Source organism: Malaclemys terrapin, chromosome 16, assembly GCF_027887155.1.
Source record: "Malaclemys terrapin pileata isolate rMalTer1 chromosome 16, rMalTer1.hap1, whole genome shotgun sequence".
Classification (NCBI taxonomy): domain Eukaryota; kingdom Metazoa; phylum Chordata; order Testudines; family Emydidae; genus Malaclemys; species Malaclemys terrapin.
The window spans coordinates 24,722,708-24,743,446 of record NC_071520.1 but is presented as its reverse complement, the minus strand read 5'-3'; the positions used below and the strand labels follow the sequence as shown (position 1 = coordinate 24,743,446).

The 20,739-nt window shown below is 48.0% G+C and overlaps 1 protein-coding gene across 9 annotated transcripts in view; it reads right to left on the bottom strand.

Moving 5' to 3' along the window:
• NCOR2 (nuclear receptor corepressor 2) overlaps positions 1-20,739 on the bottom strand; it is a 395,163-nt gene that overhangs the window by 126,426 nt on the left and 247,998 nt on the right. For 7 of the 9 annotated variants that reach the window (XM_054006074.1, XM_054006082.1, XM_054006083.1 and 4 more), the window contains exons 10-14: positions 18,613-18,800; positions 16,411-16,501; positions 13,309-13,487; positions 8,216-8,270; positions 5,610-5,708 (exon numbers count right to left, since the gene is read on the bottom strand). In XM_054006074.1, the coding sequence (XP_053862049.1) occupies positions 5,610-5,708; positions 8,216-8,270; positions 13,309-13,487; positions 16,411-16,501; positions 18,613-18,800 (612 nt within the window). Of the gene's footprint in view, positions 1-5,609; positions 5,709-8,215; positions 8,271-13,308; positions 13,488-16,410; positions 16,505-18,612; positions 18,801-20,739 lie in introns of all 9 variants that reach the window. The other 2 variants (XM_054006077.1, XM_054006079.1) reach the window with 2 other exon arrangements.

Genomic DNA, 20,739 nt, shown 5'->3' with positions numbered 1-20,739 from the left:
GAATTTGAAGCTGAGTAAGTCATTGAAGGAGACTGTGTCTTGGAAGTCCTGAAGAGTTTACACCCTCCATGCATGTGTGCCTGCATGTAAATTTCAATTCAACCCAGTGCAGTAACTGTTTAGTAACGTGCACGGTAATATTTGATCGGATTTTTTTTTTAAAGTTTTAGAGTGATGATGAAACTATATATTAGAAAACTGTGTTTTTGAAAAAGGTAAAGAATTCATAGACTCGTAGAACCACAGGGTTAGAAGGGACCGCAAGGGTCATCTTGTCTACCCCCCTGCCCAGATGCAGCATTTGTTGTGTCTAACCCATCCAAGACAGATGGCTCCAGCCTCCTTTTGCAACTCTCCAGCGAAGGAGCGTCCATGACTTCTCTAGGCATCTGTTCCATTGTCCTACTGTTCTTACCGTTAGAAAGTTTTTCCTGAAACAATCTAAATTTGCTATGCCGTAGTTTGAACCCATTGCCTCTTGTCCTGCCCTCTGTGGCAAGCGAGAATAATATTTCTCCATCTTATTAAGGCAGCCTTTCAAGTATTTGAAGACCCCTATCATATCCCCCCTTAATCTCCTCTTTTCCAAACTACACATAACCAATTTCTTCAGCCTTTGCTCATATGGCTTGCGTTCCATCCCTTTGATCATCTTTGTCGCTCGCCTCTGGATCCCTTCCAGTTTCTCTACATCCTTTTTATACATTGGTAACCAAAATTGGACACAGTATTCCAGCTGAGGCCTAACCAGCACCGAGTAAAGCGGTACAGTCACCTCCCGTGATTTGTCTGCTGTGCCTTTGTTAATGCAAACTTCAAATTGCATTTGCTTTTTTTGCAACAGCATCACATTGCTAACTCATATTGAGGCTGTGATCCACCACAACTCCCAGATCCTTCTCAGAGGTCTTGCTGCCAAGCCAGTTATCCTCCATTCTGAATTTGTGCATTTGGTTTTTCTTCTCTAAGTGTAGCACCTTACATTTGTCTTTGTTGAATTTCATTTTGTTGTCTATAGCCCAGTTCTCCAATTTATCAGGATCCCTTTGAATTTTTAGCATTACCCTCCAAAGTGTTGGCAACTCTCCTGCAAATCTGATCAGTATGCTCTGTATTCCTTCATCCAGGTAATTAATAAAGATGTTAAACAACACTGAACCCAGTACAGATCCTCGTGGAACCCCACTTGAGACCTACCTCCAATCTGACAGTCCATTAATAGTTACTCTTTGTTTGCGGTTGTTTAACCGATTATGTATCCACTTAATGGCAGTTCCACCGAGCCTCCATTTCTCCAGCTACTTAACAGAATGTCATGTGGTACTACAGTAAAAGCCTTGTTAAAGTCCAGGTATATTATGTCCACTGCATTCCCCCTAACCACTAAACCAGTTATCTTGTCAAAGAAGGAAATCAAGCTGGCTTGGCATGATTTGTACTTGGTAAATCCATGCTGGCTGCTAGTGATCACCCCTTCATCCTCCGAGTATTCGCAAATTGAATGTTTTAGACATTGCTCTAGTAGCTTCCCAGGGATCTAGGTCAGGCTGACCGGTCTATAGTCCCCCAGCTTCTCCTTTCCCCCCCCTTTTTAAAGATGGGCCCTACGTTAGCCCTGCTCCAGGCTTCCAGGACCTCTCCTGTCATCCATGAGTTTGCAAATAATATTGCCAATGGCTCAGATTTCTTTAGCTAATTCCTTCAGCACCCTGGGGTGAATAGCACCAGGCACCGCTGATTTGAATTCATTCAGATTAGTCAGAAGATCTCTGATGTGTTCTTTACTTATCTTGATCTGCATCCCTCCCTCTGTATTGTCTACGTTAACTTCACTAGTCATCTATCTGGTCACGTTATTTTTTGTGTGAAGACTGAAACAAAGTAGGCGTTAAGCAGCTCCGGCTTCCGATCATCCTCTGTTACCAGCTCACCTTCTCCACTGAGCAGAGGACGCATACCATCCCTGATCTTTTTTGTGTGTGTCTAACCTATTTGTAGAACCCCTTCTTGTTGTCTCTAACATTTCTTGCCAGCTGTAACTCATTCTTTGCCTTGGCTTTCCTGACTCTGTCCCTACATGCTCGCACTATTCCCATTATACTTCCTTGGGGACATGCCCCTCCGTTCCTTTTGGTTTTCAGATAGCTAAAAAGTTCCTTGTGCAGCCATGCTGGTCTTCTGTGGCTCTTCTCTTTCCTCTGTGTCGGAACAGCTTAATGTTGAGCCTCCTGTATTACATCTTTTAGCAACTGCCAGCCCTCTGACTCTTTTTTTCCCCCCAGTTGGTCTTTCCATAGGATCCTGCTTGCTATTTCTCTGAGTTGGTTGAAATCTGCCTTTTTGAAATCCAGTGTCCTTGGTTTGTTGTTCTCATGTCCTCCTTTCCTTAGGATCTTGAATTCTATCACATCATGTTCACTTCTTCCCAACTTCCCAACCATCTTCCCCTTCGCAACCAATTCATCTCTGTTGGTCAAAACCGGATCAAAATGGATGACCCCCAAGTTGTTTCCTAAACTTTTTGAATCAGAAAGTTGTTCCCTACACATGCTAAGAACTTGCAGGACATATTATGTTTTGCATATTATGTAAGAGTCTTCCAACAGGTAATCAGGGAAGTTAAAATCCCCCATTAACACAAGCTCATGTGTATTAGCTAAGCTTGTTATCTGCTTGTAGAACGCCTGACAAAACACAGACATAAAGACAGTATGTAATTAACTTTGTACTCTATCTGGGGTTAAGGTATTAAGACTAACTTCAAGATTATGAATTGCCCTTAAATTGTTAAATGATCCAGTGCTGAAAGGCCAAAGGGCACTGCAGTGTGATTTTTTAAATTGAATTCAAAATCATTATTTTAGAGAGTGTTAGCATGTTGGTGAGGGGGGGAGTAGGAATGACAGGATATCAGATTTGCTCACCTTTCTCTCATTCTAGTTTGGAAAACATACCAACCATTGAGCCCACATTCTGAGTTAGAACACCAACCTCCTTGGTTTTATTATGTAGAGCCTGCGAAGTCCCTGATTGCAGCAAGAGCTATTTCAGCAGTAAACAGCAGCTGTACAAGGAATATCCTTTGCCAGGGGACAATCGGCCAGAGCAGCTATGGGAATTTTTTAAATTTATGTTCTAATAACTAGACCACAATGACAGTCTTGACATTAGAAAAGCTCATTTCATCTTATAATTATCTCCTACTCGCCCTGAGCACCTCTCTTTCCTCAAAGCAAATAAAACCACCAATATTGCCTTCTCAAAAGAATAAACAGAGCAACAAAAGACCCAGCTGAAACGCGATGTCTATCTGCATTTAGCTGCATGCTCTGCTACGACAAACACTACATTTCTTTTTTTTCCCCCCGCTCTACTAAATCCCAGTTTCTCATGTTTAAATCTCTTCTATCTAGAATGGCAAGTTCAATGCTTTAACTGCATCAATTCTAGTTAACAAGGTGGAATGCAGACTGATGTTACGAAGGTTGCATAGAAGCCCCCTTTCTCCTGTTCAGACAGCTGCAGGGTTTCTGAAAACCTTATGCGCTGAGACCACGAATTCTCATACCAACCCTGTTTTGTCTCATTGTTCCCTTGTACTTCACCACCTCCATCCAATCAACCCATGCACTGATTTCAACAGAACGATGCCAAATTACGCCCATGGAAAATCTGTCCATACAGCTTTCCTTTTTCTGCGAAGCACCTAGCACACTTCTGGGCGCTTGGTAATAATAATAGATTTAATAAAGGCTTGATTATTCCACATACCCCTTCAAAACTTCCGATCGACACTCTTATTTTAATCAATATCCTCAAATTCCAAATGCTTGACATTTACAAGCCTCCAAAATGACAGAACCCTACTTCTAGTGATCACACATAGGCCCATTCATTAATTGTGAGCAAGCCCCCGGGGACTTTTTGTAAGCAAGTATGGTTTATAACCTAAAATGTAAATAAAACACACTAAGTGAAGTATATGCAGGTATGTCACCACACAGGTGCACATCTACAAGCAGAGGAGGGTGGTAAATTCACTTCCCGTGCCTGTTACTTGCTCAATTCAACACTGAAATCAGAATTAGCCATGTGCCTCTGATATGAGCAAGGAATGAACGTGGCCTCACGTCCTAGTTGCTGTGATCTAACAAAACAGACCATGGTCAACACTAGAAAATGTACTGCAGGGAACCATCCCATGTTTGCAGGGAGATGGATCACCTAATAGGCCTTTTCCATTTCTAAGTCTGAAAAAGAGAAGAGAAAATTGGGCCAGTCTGTGGTATTCATCATGTGCTAACTATTCTGGGGTCTTAATGCTGTGGAGATCAAATTGGGGTAAAGCTACCCATCTCCCTTCCAATCAGACAAGTACCTCTTATAGCAAGGCATCAGGATGAACTGCTTATGTTAATAATATAATAGGACAAGGAAGAATGGCATTAGCCTTTTTCCCCCTCCCTAGCATCACGTTATCTAAATAGATTCTCCCCGCCCCCCTTCGGTGAAATGGACGGTTCCTAAAGGTTCGGGATTCACCAGCACACTTTCCACTGGGTTAAAGGTGTGGGCTGAGACGGCCGATGCTGCTTAAGAGACGTGGACACCCAGTTCCCTTAGACAGCTTGGAAAATCTCAGTGGCAGAGTTCATGTGACCTTTCAGTCACTGGCTCAAATCTAGCCCTGGAGCTGACCGCACAGGGTGACCACACGCCACTGCCAGTTCTTTTCGGTTGTCTGTGAAATGAGTTCAGTGGTCTCAGCTGAGTTCCCAAGGAGCAGATACATATCAAGGATCCGTATCACAAAAGCCACTGCCACAACAGTTACCTTTGCTGACAGTCTGAGGGAGGCAAAGATCTAAATGGCCCAAGGGGACTGAATATTCTTCTCACCCGTAAGGCTGGTGGTCCCTAGAGCCATGGCAGTGAGGTGCAGTGGTAGACAGCTAGGGGAAACTTATTCTACTGCCTAGACTGTATCTACTGTGTACGCAGAGGACTCCAACCTCTTGGGTCTTTCACAAGCACGAATTCCCTTTTTAAATAGTCTCTTTTTTAAATCTACTGATAAGCTGGGGAGGAGGAGAATATATAAATGTCACCACTTCCCAGACGACAACACCTCGAGAGCCAGTCAGTGAACCGCTCTGACCACGACAAGGCCCCAAATAGCTTTTCAATTCCAAGATCAGTGCCCTCATGGGAAGAGCCACTGCGGCCAGCCACCAGGCCACCCACTCCCTGGGGAGAGGAGGAATGATCGGGTATGGGTCACCTTAACCTGACACTTGTGGGCTGTGAATATAAAAGATTGCTGCTGTGTGGTCAGGAGGAGAGACCGGCTAAAGCAGTGGTTCTCAAACTATTGTACTGGTGACCCCTTTCACGTAGCAAGTCTCTGAGTGCAACCCCCCTTATCAATTAAAAACACTTTTTAATATATTTAACCCCATTATAAATGCTGGAGGCAAAGCGGGGTTTAGGGTGGAGGCTGACAGCTCGCGACCCCCCATGTAATAGCCTCGCAACCCCCCGAGGGGTCCCGACCCCCAGTTTGAGAACCCCTGGGCTAAAGGTCCCGTGCATCCGTCTTCACCTCTTACCTGATTCTTCCCCCTTCGTCGATAATTCCTCCTCACCAGGTTCTTGTAGTTCTCACTCTTCTTGGTCAGGTAATAATAGAGCACGCAGTCTGCCACCGTCTGTAACGACACAGGAAGTTACGGAGCACGGCACTTTTGACACTAGCATTCTTTCAGAGCGCAGGATTCCAGCACTGTGCGTTTGGGCACACGTGACACACTGCATGTGTCCAGACCCCGATACAGCAGGGTTTCTTTCGATTACCGGAGGTATGCAGGGCAAAAAAAAAAACATTCCCACACCCGTCCAGAGCAAGGCTTTCCCTTGAGAGCTCAGGATGGGCCCAGCAATTTAGGAGAAATGCTCAGCCATGGAACAGAGCAAGCCCCCATGCATGCCCAGGGCACTCAACACCCAGCAAACTTTAGAGTGATGAGCTGGGACCCCTTCCTATCAGTGCCCCCCATCCAGAATAGAGCGCCGGCAGTGCTAGATCCCACAACTGCTGGCTTGAACACATTTCACTGTCAATCTGACATACTGAGTCCTCTGCATTCAGAAGCTGCTGCCTGGATTCCAATTACAATGCTGAGAGAGAGGCAGGCCCCGGCCTAGAGCAACGACCTATGGACCAGTTGCATTAGAAAACCGGAGAAAGGGGAGTTTGGAACACGATGGTGCTCTAGTACAGAAGGCAGCCGCACAGTGAGCAGCTCTGCACGCACAGAGGCGGCTCTGTTGACAGGATAAGTAGGCTGCACAGTATCTGCCGACACGGCTGTTGTAGTCACGCAGGGAGAATAAAGCTGTTTGCAAAACAGAGTCTGGTTGTTCTAAAGTGTTAATTGGATCCCTTTCCATAGCCCCGATTACACGTACACACACACACACACACACACACAGTCACCTGTTCCATGGGCTAAGATCACTACAAACGATTTCAAATGTTTGAAAAACAAATTTAAAAATTTATTAGTTGATTATGTTGAGCATCTCTCTCCGACTGCCATCACAACAGGCGAGTGGACACGTTGGGTCCCATAATTACAGCCTGTGTTGTAAAAGAGTATAACTAAAATGCAGAGACATGTTATGGCTTGGAAGAGAGAGCAGACTGCTGGTACCAGCCAAGGCATAACAAATTTGACTTAATGACGTGGAAGAACTGGGAAGATCTTGGTGTTTCATAGGCCATGTGCCTGCTAGGCTTTCTAGAAGAGGGTCTGTGTGTCTATTGCCCTGTTTGCCAGTTGGGATGAAAAGTGGAGCTTTCTGCTCCAGAAACTGAGTGTGTTAATCCAGGCTATGATGATATTCCCCTGAGACAGAAGCTGGTTTGCAACTTGGACAACCAGGACAATAAGTGGCTGGCCATGTCCTAGCAGATCCCATCCTTTTAGAGGAAGGGCAGTCTCTTTGCTAGCACACTGGTCTGGGACTCAGGAGACCTGGACTCTATTCCCACCTCTGCCACTGACCTGCTGTGTGACCTTGGGCAAGTCACTTCCTTGCTCTTTGCCTCAATTTCCCCATCTGTAAAGTGGCAATAATGATGCTTCCCTCCTTTGCAAAGTGTTTTAGATCTACAGGTCAAAAGGGCTAGGACTGGAGTGCTAGCCTAGAGACTTCCTTCCCAGATGCCGCGACATTGGGCCCATTTAGGATTTACTGATATGACACCACCCAAACCTCCAGGCTGCCCCGCTCTCGTACAGATTACTTGTTTTGTCTTGGGAGGAACAGAAGATTCACTGTGCTCTGGGGTCTGCTTTTCAAATATTTCCTCTGTTTGTCCAACTAGTGGGGGTCAGGAAAGTCCCTTGATGTAAATCAATCCATCAGGAACGCGCACTGGTGAGCTCGGGCCCTTTCAGTGTCTACCCATCACAAAAAACCTCTTGGCTATTGATGGTTTTTCAGAATTAAAAAAAGAAAAACGATAATGCAAGAGATCAGTGGGTTACTAGTCACAACATCTCTGGGGTCCAGCCCTGAGCCGAGACAGGGGCAGCACACTGTACAGGGCACGACGGATGTCTGCTACCCCCCAATACAGGGCAGTCCAGTTGATGGGAGATGCCTACAAAATGTGAGATAAAGCAGAGGCGTGGGTTTAGCTGCCTACACCGTAGGTTTGACACCCTGGGACCCTGAGCTCCAAATCCCTTTAGAGATGACTCCACCTCGCACCCTTCCAAGCTGAGCCAAGACCCATCTACTTCATTTCATGTGGGGTCATTCAGATGAGACCATAAAAACGAAGGTCCTTGCCTGCTCTCCACAGACATTCCAGTCCCACGTTCTCTCATAAAAGTAGGGCTATGCCCGGACGTCCTTGGCCAGCACTTTCCCTCCTCTGGCTAGTGTGCAGCCACCTCGCTGGCTCCCTCTGCCCCAGAAGTAGCTGCCTTTCCACAGCAAATACAGGATTTATAAAGTGACTGATTCTTTGATGAAAGAGACTCTGTGGCAACACCGGGCATTCTAAAAAGGTTTTTCAACAGGAGGAATAGTTCTGTGCATTAGATACTTTGGGGACGGATGCTAGAGAAACACTTGAGATAAATGAAAGACAGCGACAGATAAGGGGTTTAAAATCACTTCGTTACAAACCAAATCAACTTACCTTCCTGTCCAAAAATGAAGCAATCACACCAAAATTCTTTGGATGCTGCATGAACCTAGGAGAGCAAGAGACAGAAGATTAAAGTGAAAGCCGGGAGATCTCTCTGTTTGTTCTCTCTGTTTGCCTTTGTGATCCCTAGCTCTGGCCTTGCAGCTGCCGGCAGCACTCCATCTGCTGGCAGAGCGAGCCTGGAATCGGAAAGGCAGAGGGCAGTGGGGCGGTGGGAGGGAGCTTTTCAAGTGACTCATTGGTTTGAGAAAATATTTATTTGTCCTGATGAGGCAGCTTCCCAGAAAGAGGAGAACTTTCAATGTAGCCCATTCAAGTTTTGTTGACTGGGAGTTGAAGGTGGGGGAGAAAGTGTCTCCTCCCCTCAACCCCAGCCCCAGTATTTTGGCGTTTATTCCACAGGTTTGCATAGCAGGGCAGGGAAGGAGAGAAGACATAGGACAAGAAACTTCAGCATCTTGAAGCAGATAGTGCCATGGAGCAGTCTTCAGCAATCAGCTAAATCACATACAACAGGAAGGCCTAACAACTACTCCACTTCATGTCAGCCTCTCTCAAGCCCTGCCGAAGGAAAGAGAGGCAGAAGATTGCAACCAATTCCCTTTAAGTGCCAAGCGTAGGAGAGAGCGAGGAGTTTGAAACGGCTCATTTGTTTTCCCTTTGCGAGGAAGTTACAGGGAAATCACTAAGCATGATTAAAATGCCTTGGCACCACCAGGCCCAGCTGCTGGTCAGAAGTCCCCTAGGAGAAGTGAGAGCCAGGCATGGAAGCTGCGCTCCTGGGAGAGCATCAAACTCACTCAGCCCCTTCCAGTAAAAGACCCAAACGCTCGCCTGCCTGTTTCCCTGCAGTTTTGCTCACCCAGCCTGAGAAAGGCAAGAGGTGACGATTCTGACCCCACTGAAGTCAATGAGAGCTTTGCCATTGACTTCAGTAGAGCCAGGCATTCACCAAACAAGTCTATCGGTGCTAGCACCCAAGGGTTCTGGCTCTGGTGTGTCCTGAGTGTCCCCCTCCATCCCTCCCTGTGCTGGGCGCCATCACGCCATCACTGCCTGCCTGCCATTCAACAGGGTGAGTGCTGACCATAGCAGCTCACACAGCAGGCATGGTGCACGGTGTTCTCATAAGGAGGGTTTGGAACAATCCCCTCCCCACCACACACAGCTACTCTGCTTGGGCAGCTCTCCCCTTCAGTGAGGGGCACGCGGCTGTAGGTCTGCGAAGCTAGGGATGCATCGGCTATGCAGTTCAGCCACCCTCCACATATGCATTTCCCCCATACTCTGATGAACTGATAGAGGCGCCAAGAGAGGTTAGAAGCCATGGCTTTAAATGGTCATGAGATTTCCCCATCTACATTCTTATGATGATGGATGATCTACCAAAGAATCTAGGGGCTAGTGACGCCACCACCTGCGGCTTGGTTTACGCTGCAACTGAGCCTGGAGCTCTGATGCCAAGAACACCAGCCTGCAGCTGCAAAGACCCAATCTGGCCTGAGAAGGGGAAGGATGAGAAAAGACCGAGCATAGTCTCCCGAGCAGTATCTCGGTAGCTGGCAATGATGTGCTAAAGGAACATGGAATTAACGTCTGGAGTCGAACCTGCAGACATATAAGTGACCAGCAAGAAACGGGCTGATCCTTAAGCAAAGGCTGAGCAAACGTGGCCTGGGAATCTTGGACATCCTTTGAAGTGGTTGCCCAAGGCAGGGGTTTGCCTGTAGGAAAGGATCCTTAGTGCAGGTTTCACTGTGATTTAACAGCTTCATGTCTGAAAAACATCTCCTGGTGCAGAGAACAGAACGTGCTAGCTGGTGCCACGTTACCTCGGCACTGGGTCCGGGTGGGGACTGGCTGGTGCCACGTTACCTGGGCACTGGCTACAGGTGGGGACTGGGGTCTTAGAAAACTATTTCATGGGAAGTTCACCTGAACGCAACTGTGAGCCATTATAAACCACCCCATTTCCTCTCACCTTTCGGCCGGCATGACAGAGGGCTGGCTACTGTAAGAAACACCCCAAACTACGAGGGACAAAGGGTTCCAAATGTTGCCAGCTAACGAACCCTGTCTGAACAGATGCATCATCACATGGGTCTGTTAAAGCCTGGCTTTTAATGCGCTCTCTCCCCCCTATGTTTAAAGACAGCACAGTGGGTAATTAAAACAGCGCAACCCCAAATGGGGGAAACAGCCTCCTTTCATGTGTTATTTCAGCTTGTTGCTGGAACTGCAGGACAACACGAGGACTTAGCAGGCTTCTGAGTTACCCAAGAGATTGACAGGGCGATGGAGGCTTGGAGGGGCTTTTCCTCCTTTGCAGAACACACACGGTGTCAGCGGGCTATACCCCAACTGGAGCAGCTAATAGTGCCTCTGAGCGGCTGCACCTCCAGCGGGGAGAGAGCCTACAATGCAAAAAGCAACAGCTCCTCTAACTAACCCCTCCTCTTTAACTAGTGGGACAGGACTGAAGAGTGTTTGGCCTGCAAGGGAAAAACAAACTGGTACATTGCCAAAGGAAAGCCAGCTTACCTATGGCTAAGGACTGTCCATGTTTAAACAAAATACCTTGCCTGGGTCCCCCGGACAAAACTGCTCCCTTAGCCTCAGCGTAGTGGAACGCAGTGGAACGGGAATTCAACTGGGAGTTCAACACAATTGACCCTGGCCCAGAAGTGCCCCTGGCTGGATTTGTGCTGCTCCCAGAGCGAGCGGCTCTCTGACAGCGGACAGAACCCAGCCTGGCACAAGTCAAACCGTCCTGAGGGCCTCCTGTGCAGTCACACGTCTGACTCAGCGTTACGGAATCGGTAAAATCTCTGCCTCGGGAAAACTTTCTGTAGACAACAACTGCACAGTATGGGCTGGCTGCTTTCTCCGATGGAAGGCAGAGGTCTAAGAGGCCGAACGTTCTAATGAAACATACGTGAGGCTTGAAGTCCAGCTCCAGACCTTGGTTCAGCTGCCGATTCTCTGTACGGCGTTGGGCAAGTCAGAACCTCCCTGCCTCAGTTTCCCTGAGCATGTAAGGTCACTGGTTAACTCACAGGGGTGTTGTCAGGTTTGAACGATCAACGTCCGTACAAGGCTTCACAGACACAGAGCCTGATTCTGGTCTAACTGCACCGGCTTTATTATCCCAGCGTAACTGTTGACTTGGGTGGTGCTATTCCTGCTTTATACATGCTGAAGGGAGACTAGAATCAGGACTCAGACTGCCCTAAGGATGGTCACTGTAATCAATGACTGCAGCAGAGCGGGAGCTAGTCAGAGCTGCAGCCAGCAGATGGCTTTCCCGGGGCAACAAGAGAACATAAATGGGGGCACTGAGCATGTGGGAGGTGGCTAGTGCGGAGGATGGAGCAGTGGGAACGCAGCGCTTGGAAGCTTACAATAAAGATCCCTTTAAACATTACCCATCTGCAGCTGCAGGCTGTTACATCACGTGTCCTAACGTGTGAATCTATACAAATATAATACCACACCCTGGAGAGCTCTTCTGGGGCATGTGAGTAAAGGAGAAACTGAGATGTTAAAAAAGAATCAGAGACACACTAACAAAGTGGGATCACATCACAGATCTGAGACTGTTTGTCGTGTACTAAACGTATAAACAAACGGCTGATCAAGGAACTTGGTTTTGCTGCAGTTTTATAAATATGCATGACTCTTCATATTCAGAGCAGAGCAATGCAAACAACAATATGCCTCTTCAAAGTCAGCACTCGCAAGGCTGCTAACACTCAGACAGACTTCTGGTACCATGGGGGAGTTGTGCTTTCAAAGGGACCCTGATTGTCTTCAGGCAGGGCCATACTTCCATGCTGTGTTCTTTAAGGCAGGAATGGTTTTTTCCATGGTGCATCTGCACAGCACAATAAGGGCAAACTGGGGCTTCTAGTTGTAATCACGATAACAACAATAGAACAACAACGTAACACTCTACTTCTCTACTGGCATTACACAAGGCCAAGTTTGGAGTTGCTCAGAGGTCTGCGTAAAATAAAGCAACCTGAACCTTTGTCCAACTTGAACGGAACTGGAATCTGCCTTAAGTTCTGAGTAAGTCTGGTTAAACTGATCCCAGGACAAGTTGCAAGGGTTACCTATTTTTATCTGAGTGTGTCGGTGATGAACGACGGCAGGACCCAGGGTCCCATTCAGTTTCATGGGTTGGAGAGATTGAAGTCAGGTCAAGCTGAGTTTTGTCAATGTCTGTAAATTGTATTGTACGTGCAGCTTGCACTTTGGATGGCCCACCCTGACAAAAATGAAACCATCGTGCATGGACAATGCAACAGTCATGCATGGAATCTTCTAGCGTCATTAACCAGGCCTGATCCTTGCATTTTCCTTACATTTTACTTTAAATAATTAACCTATGCATCATTCCAGGTGCAATATTGCAGTTTTGATGGCCTGGGAGACACAATATATTTAAAAAGGCTAATAATACAGGGTCTTTGCAATTGCTTGCTTCAGTTGCGTGTGGAAGTAACAACTATGAGGAAGGCCATCAAAGGTATTCCTGACACGGAGAAAACCAGGACAGACTGGAAGTCTCCAAAGAACCTCTCCAGATAAGGCTTGAGATGAGATGAGCCCAGTGACCTTGTCTAGTTCAAAGTATGCATTTCCCCTTTCGTAACCAGGGTGTCTATTCCAATGGCTCCCCATACCAAACCAAACCTTTAGATCGGCTTCTCTTGGGCATATTCTGGCTTGCACCTTGGTCCTTTTTTCTAGGTTCAGTCTCACCCAAGTTATCAGACTGCCTGGCACAGATACCACCATTTAGAGTTTTTCTAAAAAACCTTTGTGATTCACCAGTCATTGCTATCTACACAGCCCAGCAGCCATTCAAGCTCCTGCAAGGAATTCAGCTTCCAAAACACACTGCCGTGCATGCACTGGTAACTAGGGTGTCATCACAGAATATACCACTGCTTTCCACTACCACCATATTGCCGGTGCAACCCAGGGCCTAGTGCTCAAGTTGTTATCCAGCCCGTACGCCACGCTTCCCAACACCTGATTCCCATTGGCTACGGTCAGCTACTTCTCAGTCCACTCACTTTTCCCGAAAGGTCTCCTTCTCCTGTTCGCTCCACATGTTCATCACCTGCCGGTCCTTATACACCTTCATGGGGTCGTCCATCAGGCCGTTCATGTTGATGAATTTAATTCGCTGCTGGTCAGCATCGTATAGCATGGGGGGGATGACGGCTAGCTGGCGCATCTGCTTCTCCAGGTTCTTTGGGAAAGAAAGTGAAGGGGACAGTTCTCATCAGCACCACAGAGCCCAGGGGAGAATTAGAGGGGACAGATGTTCATAGGGAAAGGACAGGCTGTGGGACAGGAGACTTTAAAGGCAAGCACTAGACAGCTTTATTGCTGGAGTAACCCTAAATTAAATATTGAAAGAAGCTGTCACCCTCAGCAGGGAAATAGTTAATCTTCCCTTTGGAAATAAAAGGCTCGAGACACATTGTAAAAATGTTTGACCCAAGGAAACCAACCCCTGTGCGCACAGCTAGAGACAGGAAAAATCAGGGATCGCTGGGGGTTTGCAAGCCCTTGTCAGTCAGGTCTGGGTTTTGCAAAAATCACACAAAGAGTGGCTCAAATCTCAACTGCACAGTTTGGATAAGCAGGAGTGGGTCCAGTTTTGCAAATATCTTGGTCTGAATGTTATTTTGCAAATGGGGAGGAGGGCTGAAAGGGTCAGGGGTGGAAAGATGGGTCTGGAGCCAGTCTCATTTCATGGGCATCTTTTGTTTTTATGAAAACTTCCCTAACACCCTCCTCCACTTCCCTTCTGCTCTCAGTGTGGTTTGAAACTCAAACGGGCAGGGTCTCCAAAGCACTGGAGGCAATAACTGAATGGACTTCTCCACACAAAACTCTCAATTCTTAGACTCTGTATTTGCTACTAAGTGGGTCTAATTTCCACTCGGTAAACACACAATCTATAGTCAGGTTCACGTCTGACATTCACCCAAAGGCCACTTCGTCCATTCACGGCACATCTCAACAATCATTTCTTATTGCCACATTAGATGTTTAAACAAACAGCAGATTCTCCGCTTTGCCACCGAAAGTGACAGCCTCTTGCTGTGCCATAATCCTTTCCCCCCTTCACTGTTAAACACTTTGGGGCAGATTCTGATGCCCTTACTCTAATTTATTAACGGCAGCAAAATTCACGAGTAGTCCCTATTGACTTCACTGGAGCTCTTCCCGGTGTCAAACCCGAACCCAATGTGAGTAAGGATCTCAGAATCTGGCCCTCGTTGATTAAGGACCGGGGAAGCCCAGCTCTGGAGTGGCATGTTCTGATCTTGATTTGTAACCAGCTGTCAATATTTCAGAGAACGCTGAACTTCTAAGACTTCAGAGAATTGTAAACCTAGCCAGAGTCTCTTACTCTGAAAAGAGTCTTGATGCTTCACTATCAAATTCACGCACAAACTCCACATCCTAGCATGGAAGATGATGGGAGTACATGCCGGTCCAAAGAGCAGTAATTACAGCTGTCTGGCATGGCACTCTGACTGACACAAAGTTGCTTCCTCTTAGCTTCCCACATCCTCAGACTCCACAGCAACGCCTCTCACTCTCGCAACATCTTTGATGACATTCAAAATGCTTATAGCTCTCCAGGATGTTCTCTTAATGAGAGGATAGGGCCAGTTCTCACGAAGTGAGTGGGTTGGCCAGGACAAACAGAGGCTGACCAACAAAATTTAATGAGCAGAGCTGTGACGTGTAACGACATCATTAGCACCAGTTAAGTTCACAATGGACCGGCCCCAAATGAGCAGCATTGAAACAGATCTCTGATCTGTTTGGTGCTGGTCTCAGGCAACGGCTGAGGATCTATCTACGGCCAAGTCGACACTAAAACGTTAGGTGAACCTGACGACCTTGCTCAGGGGTGTGAAAACTCCACCCCTGAGTGAGGCAGTGACACTGACCTACCCCCTGGGGCACCCTGCGCTAGGTTGATGGAAGAATTAGTCATTGGCCTAGCTACTGCCCCTTGGGGAGGTGGATTAAGTGCAGCAGAACCCCTCCCGTTGCTGTAGGGAACATCTACACCGAAGCGCTGCAGCTGGGCCGCTGTCCCAGCTTCAGTATAGACGTAGCCCAAGCTTGGTGGAATGGCATAACGCACATCCCAGCTGTTTGCTCCGTCTCGCTCCTCTGCAGAAATGTTCTCTACAATGGAGCACTAGCGACCACCCTTTGCTATGGGCCCACTCGCTGAGTACTTTAGTTCCTGGAGATCAGTGCCAGGAAGCGCATCGGGCCCCCTCTGTGAAAAACGAATTGAAGCATGGTGCCTATCTGTCCCAGCCTCTGAGAACTAAGCTCCTGGGTCAGCCTCTAGCTTGGTCAAAGCAAACTCCCTCCCCGCCAAGGGCACAGCAAGTGCATGCAGCAAACAGCTCAGCTATTGCTGGGCAGCAGTTGCTGTCTCTTCCCAAGCACGAACCCATTCTCGACAGTTTGCGATCAGAGCCAGCCAAGCGGAACCCTCGTAAAACCAGATTCAGGAGAAGCCAAAGTTGCTGGGACATCCTGAGAGGATCAGAGCACTCAGAGAGTCAATCTGACTGGCTGATGTACAAACCATTCATCCCCTAGGAATCCCCTTCGGGAAACAGCATGTCCCATTAAAATATTATCCAGAAGCCTGTGCTGTTGTGGGGTTCTGTTCCCCCACTCCCTATTTCAGTTTAAAAGAGTAACCTGTTTGTAGGAATAATGACCGGCTGGAGTTGATGGCCTGAGATGCATTTGAGTGCAAAAAATGCCCTGCCACCTTGCTGTTATTTCATTACTTGAATTCCTCTAAAAGATCCCGCTGCTTCCCAGCAACGAGGATGGGAAGGGAGATGAGGTCAGCACTGAAGGGCGCTCCAATGGGCTGCTGCTTGCTCTCACAGATTCTGCCAACACTCCCAAGCCCCGCTCAGGGTCCTGTCAGAAGCGTCAGGGAATCACATTCTGCGCATGACAATGTTTACTAAACACAGCCCGGCCTGGCGTTCATTGAATTCGGCACCAGCTCCACTGTCGGGGTCTGTTGTGACTGCACTGAGTTCCCCAGAGGGAAAGGGGAATGGGGCGGGTGGGGAAAAAAGGAAGGAGAAACAGCGACCTGGTCTCACCTCTTGTTCCGAGAGCCCATCAATAATTTCTGACACCTCGTGTTCGCTGCGTGCGGCCGACATGGAGAGACCACTGCCCCTCTGTCCTACCCTGCTGGGAAATGGCAATGAAACACTGAAAAATGTACGCCCCGTCTTGTACTTGGCACCGCACCACCATCATTTCCCGGGACTCCTCGCATCCAAAAGGCGGCGCAGTCAAAACAGGAAACAGCCTGCCTTGGAGGCGAGAGGGAAGGGATTGCACACGTGGCTCAGAGCTGTCTGACTGCAAAGCCGTTCTGCGGCTGTCCGTTTAACTCCAAAACTCACCTACACTAGCAGCATGCTCAGAAACTCCACGTTTCAGAGCTGACCCAGGTTAAAAAAAAATCCACAGGCTCCAAACGTGTAAACTCTCACTCCTGGGTGTAGTGCTTCCTACCATGAGCAGCTCCACTGATTCCACTGGAGCAGTCTCAGCAGTGAGCACCACACCCAACCGCAAGCATTTGTAGGATCGGGGCCTACAATTAAAGAAAACCAAACCAAACCCAACCCATGTCCTTCCCTGTGTCTACCTGGAGACTCAGGGCTTGTCTACACTGCAAAGTTGTCGACAACACTTTTGTCTTTCACACGTACTTAAAAAAGCCCTCCCCGTGAAAGACAAAAGTTTTGCTGACCCAAGTGTCAGTGTGAACACGGCTTTGTCGGCAGGAGCACTCTCCTGCCAACAAAGCTAACGCCGCTCGTGGTGCTGGAAGTATTTTGTCGGCAAAAGTGCCGACAAAGTACCGAAAAAGAGCGTTGACTCACGCTGACTTTTAGCGACGAGGCTGTGTCGACACAGCCTCATCACTCAAAGCTGCGTGGTGTAGACAAGCCCTTAGCGTGCGGCAAGCCAGGGTGTAAATCTGCAGCATGCTAGGGAACGTGTGTCAAAGCGTGCTGGGGAATTTCCAGTGCGCAGGAGCAGTGTCCACCTGGCGACGTAGGGCCAGGCAGGCTACTGGGCTGTGCATTCACACCCTGGCTTGCCACACGCGGCATCTCCAAGTAGATAAGCCTTTCGATTAACTCTAGGAATATTTACAATCCATATGACTTTCCACCACAGTTTGGTATTTCATTCATCCTGAACACTGCAATAAACCAGTCAGTGTTTCACTTCTGCTTCTGCTCAACTCCAGGTCATCTTGCCCACTGCAGTTGTGATTGGGCTGCAAATGCTGCAGGGAAGTGTTTAGACCCAGACAAAGAAAGCTTCCATTAACGTTTTTTGAAAAACCTGCCTGTTAAGAGTAGATTTTTTTTTAAACACTTTTTTTTTTTTTTTTAAAGCAGCTACGATCTAAACATGGGGTCTAAACTCAAATAAGAGCCTAGGCTCTTATTTAACTACACACATTTTTAGAAAAGCTAAAGACGAAGAAGCTGTAGGGTGGGACTTTTACAAGTGCCCAACTCTGCTCGCACTGAGGTCAATGGTAAAAGTCCCATGGACTATGGCACCACACTAAACAGTCTGGGTCCTGACTTGCTAAGGCTTCTTGAGCCAACCACCGCCTGCTCAGCCGCTCCTCCTTTCACTCTGGAACAGCCTCACCTTCAGAGTGCTTCTGAAGAGGAGGCGAGTTGAGGAGAGGTAAATGAGCTGTGGGGATGGGAGTGGTGGTGGACAATGCTGATCATATGAATGGAGCGAGAGAGCAACACCTTTAACACCTTCAGATCCTTTGCAATCGTTTCTACACGTTCTGCAGACACTTGGCCTCTGTGCACATACCTAGATCAAAGCCTAGATAGGTTTTTAACGATCTACATGACTAAATAATTAGACTGGGTCCGTCCACCTTGATTTGAGCCTCCTAGTATGGAACTAGGTATACCCTCTCCCAGTCAGATGTTCAGAGTGAGGAACTAACCCCATGCGTTATGATGTGGCCAGCCAGGAAATTAACAACACAGGAAAAATGGAGATCTGGATTCTTAAAATTCCTCCTCCTCTGTAGATAGTCTGAGCTAGGCTGATCCCCCTTGGGGAGAAAGCAGCCAAGTTATTTGTTCATGGGGCTCTGTGGTTTGTGCATCTAACAGTTATTCCATTGCAGGAGAAGGAGGGGGCTTGTTTACCCGGGAGCCACCCCCAGCCATCTAAAACCATCTTTGAACCCGAGCCCCCTACAGGCAAAGGAGAAAGGCTGCCTAGCCTCTTCCTACCGCTTCTCCTCTAACCTCTGCATGCGCTCCTGCAGTTCCCGCTGCTTCCGGATCTCTGGGAACTGCTTCTCATAGTACTCCCGCACTTTGCTCTCCTTGGCACGGCGCCGGGGGTTATTTTCAATGCGCTCCACTTTCTTTTCCCAGGCTTCCATCAGCTGGTCATACCGCTGGCAAAACTTCTGTTCCTGAAAGGGCAAGAGAGAGGGGGAGATCAGAAAACGACCCCAGACAGAGCAGCTCCCTCAAGCCCGTCCCTTGACGGCTCGTCGGGCTGAACAGCAGCCAAGCGGCTGAGAACAGTAGCGGGGTTTGTTAGGATAAGTTGCCCAGGGCCGGGGACCAGAAAGAACGAGGAAGCTCAAATCAAGTGTTCTTAACAGAGGGGATTTTGTTCTTCGAGTTGGAAAACGTCCATGATGTCCTTGTCCTAAAGGTCCCTCTCTGAGTGGGACTTTGCTTTTCGAAAGCACGGAGTATCTCCAAACATTTCACACACATCCATTCATTAATCAAAACCCCCGCCACCCCCTCCCCAACAAGGCAGATACGGTTCTGCTAGGAGATATGGGAGAAGATACATGTAAGGAAACTGAGGCACACAGAGAAGACAATGAGCTCGCCAAAGGACACAAAGCGGGAGTAGAATCCCCATGTCGCTGATCTAATCACTGGATGACATTTCCTCCTGTAGACTGTTACTCTCAAGAAGGATTTCCCCCTGCTTCAGTCACTGTCTTTATCAGCAGAGTTTAAGAACATCTGATTACAAGGACAACACAGGCACTTTGGGTAAGTCTACACTGCAATCAGAGGTGTCCTTGCAGCTTAGGCAGCAGGCATACCCACGCTAGCTTTCATCTAGCCAGCATGGCTATAAATATTAAAGCTGTCCAAGTGCACCTGGAACCCTGCGTCCATACTTGCATGGCCAGCCTGCACCAGGGTCCATGCCACCATGTCTCCGCTGCTATTTTTAGCTCTCCAAGTGCAGGTATAGCTAGTGCAGTTACGCCTGTCCGAGCTACAACCACCCCTCCGATTGCAGTGTAAACATGTCCTAACTACTGATGCTGGAACTAGCCCTTCCAACCATAACGACGAAGCAAGGGCCCCGTTTTCCAGACACTGGGCTCCATTCTCCTCTTTGTTTCGCTACTTTTACCCCAGTGTCATTCTATTTGCTTCAGCGGAGTTCCTTCCGATTCACACCTGCATAGGAGAGAGGAGAATGAGGCCAGCAGCCATGATTTTCTGCGTGCACAAGGCTGCATGCGTACAGAGGGGAAGGTCAGCCAATGGCTAGGGAGCTAACTCATCATGCGGGAGACCCAGGTTCAATTCCTTGCTGCGCCACAGTCTCCCTGGGTGACCTTGAGCAAGTCACTTCATCTTCTTGTCCCTAAAATTCCTCCTCTGTACAATGGGGACAAATACCCTGCCCCACCTCGCAGAGGTGCTGTGAGGATAGGCGCTCAGATACTAAGGAGACGGGGCCAGATAAGCACCTAAGGCAGGTGGGCAGATTTACATGTAAAATGATTCTGTGAGTAGAACCATGTACACAAAAAAACAGAAGCTCCTTTGAAAATGTAGTCTAAGATCAACGCCTGCCGTCTGGTGTGTGCTAGCGCCTCCCACTGAAGGCTTTGGAAGCTGCAAATCCATAACATGGTTGGAGTCCGTTCTAGAACAGCAAGGTGAGAGGGAAGGAAAAAATTCACCAAGAAATCCCAACCGCATTATCACCACCATCGCTATCTGCATTCAAGTAGCGCTAGAGGCCCCAAATGAGATTCGATCCCTATTGTGCGGACACTGTGAAAACACCCCCCGAAGGCTATTGAAATCCCTTTGCGCCAGCCCCACGAGAGGCGGTCCCAGCCCCGAAGAGCCTGCAACCTAAACAGACAAGACACGCAAAGGGCACGAGGAAAACAGAGACACGAGATTTAATTGCACTACGGTCAAGGCTTAAAGCATTTTGTTTCAGAAAAGAATCGCCCCAACCCACAGGTACCTCTGAGTAATTCCCAGTTGAAGGAGAACAGCACTCGAGTGAACACAGCAAAATTAATGGAACTTCAGTGCCAAAGCTGCTGCAAACAGTCTCCGGGGATAAGGAGC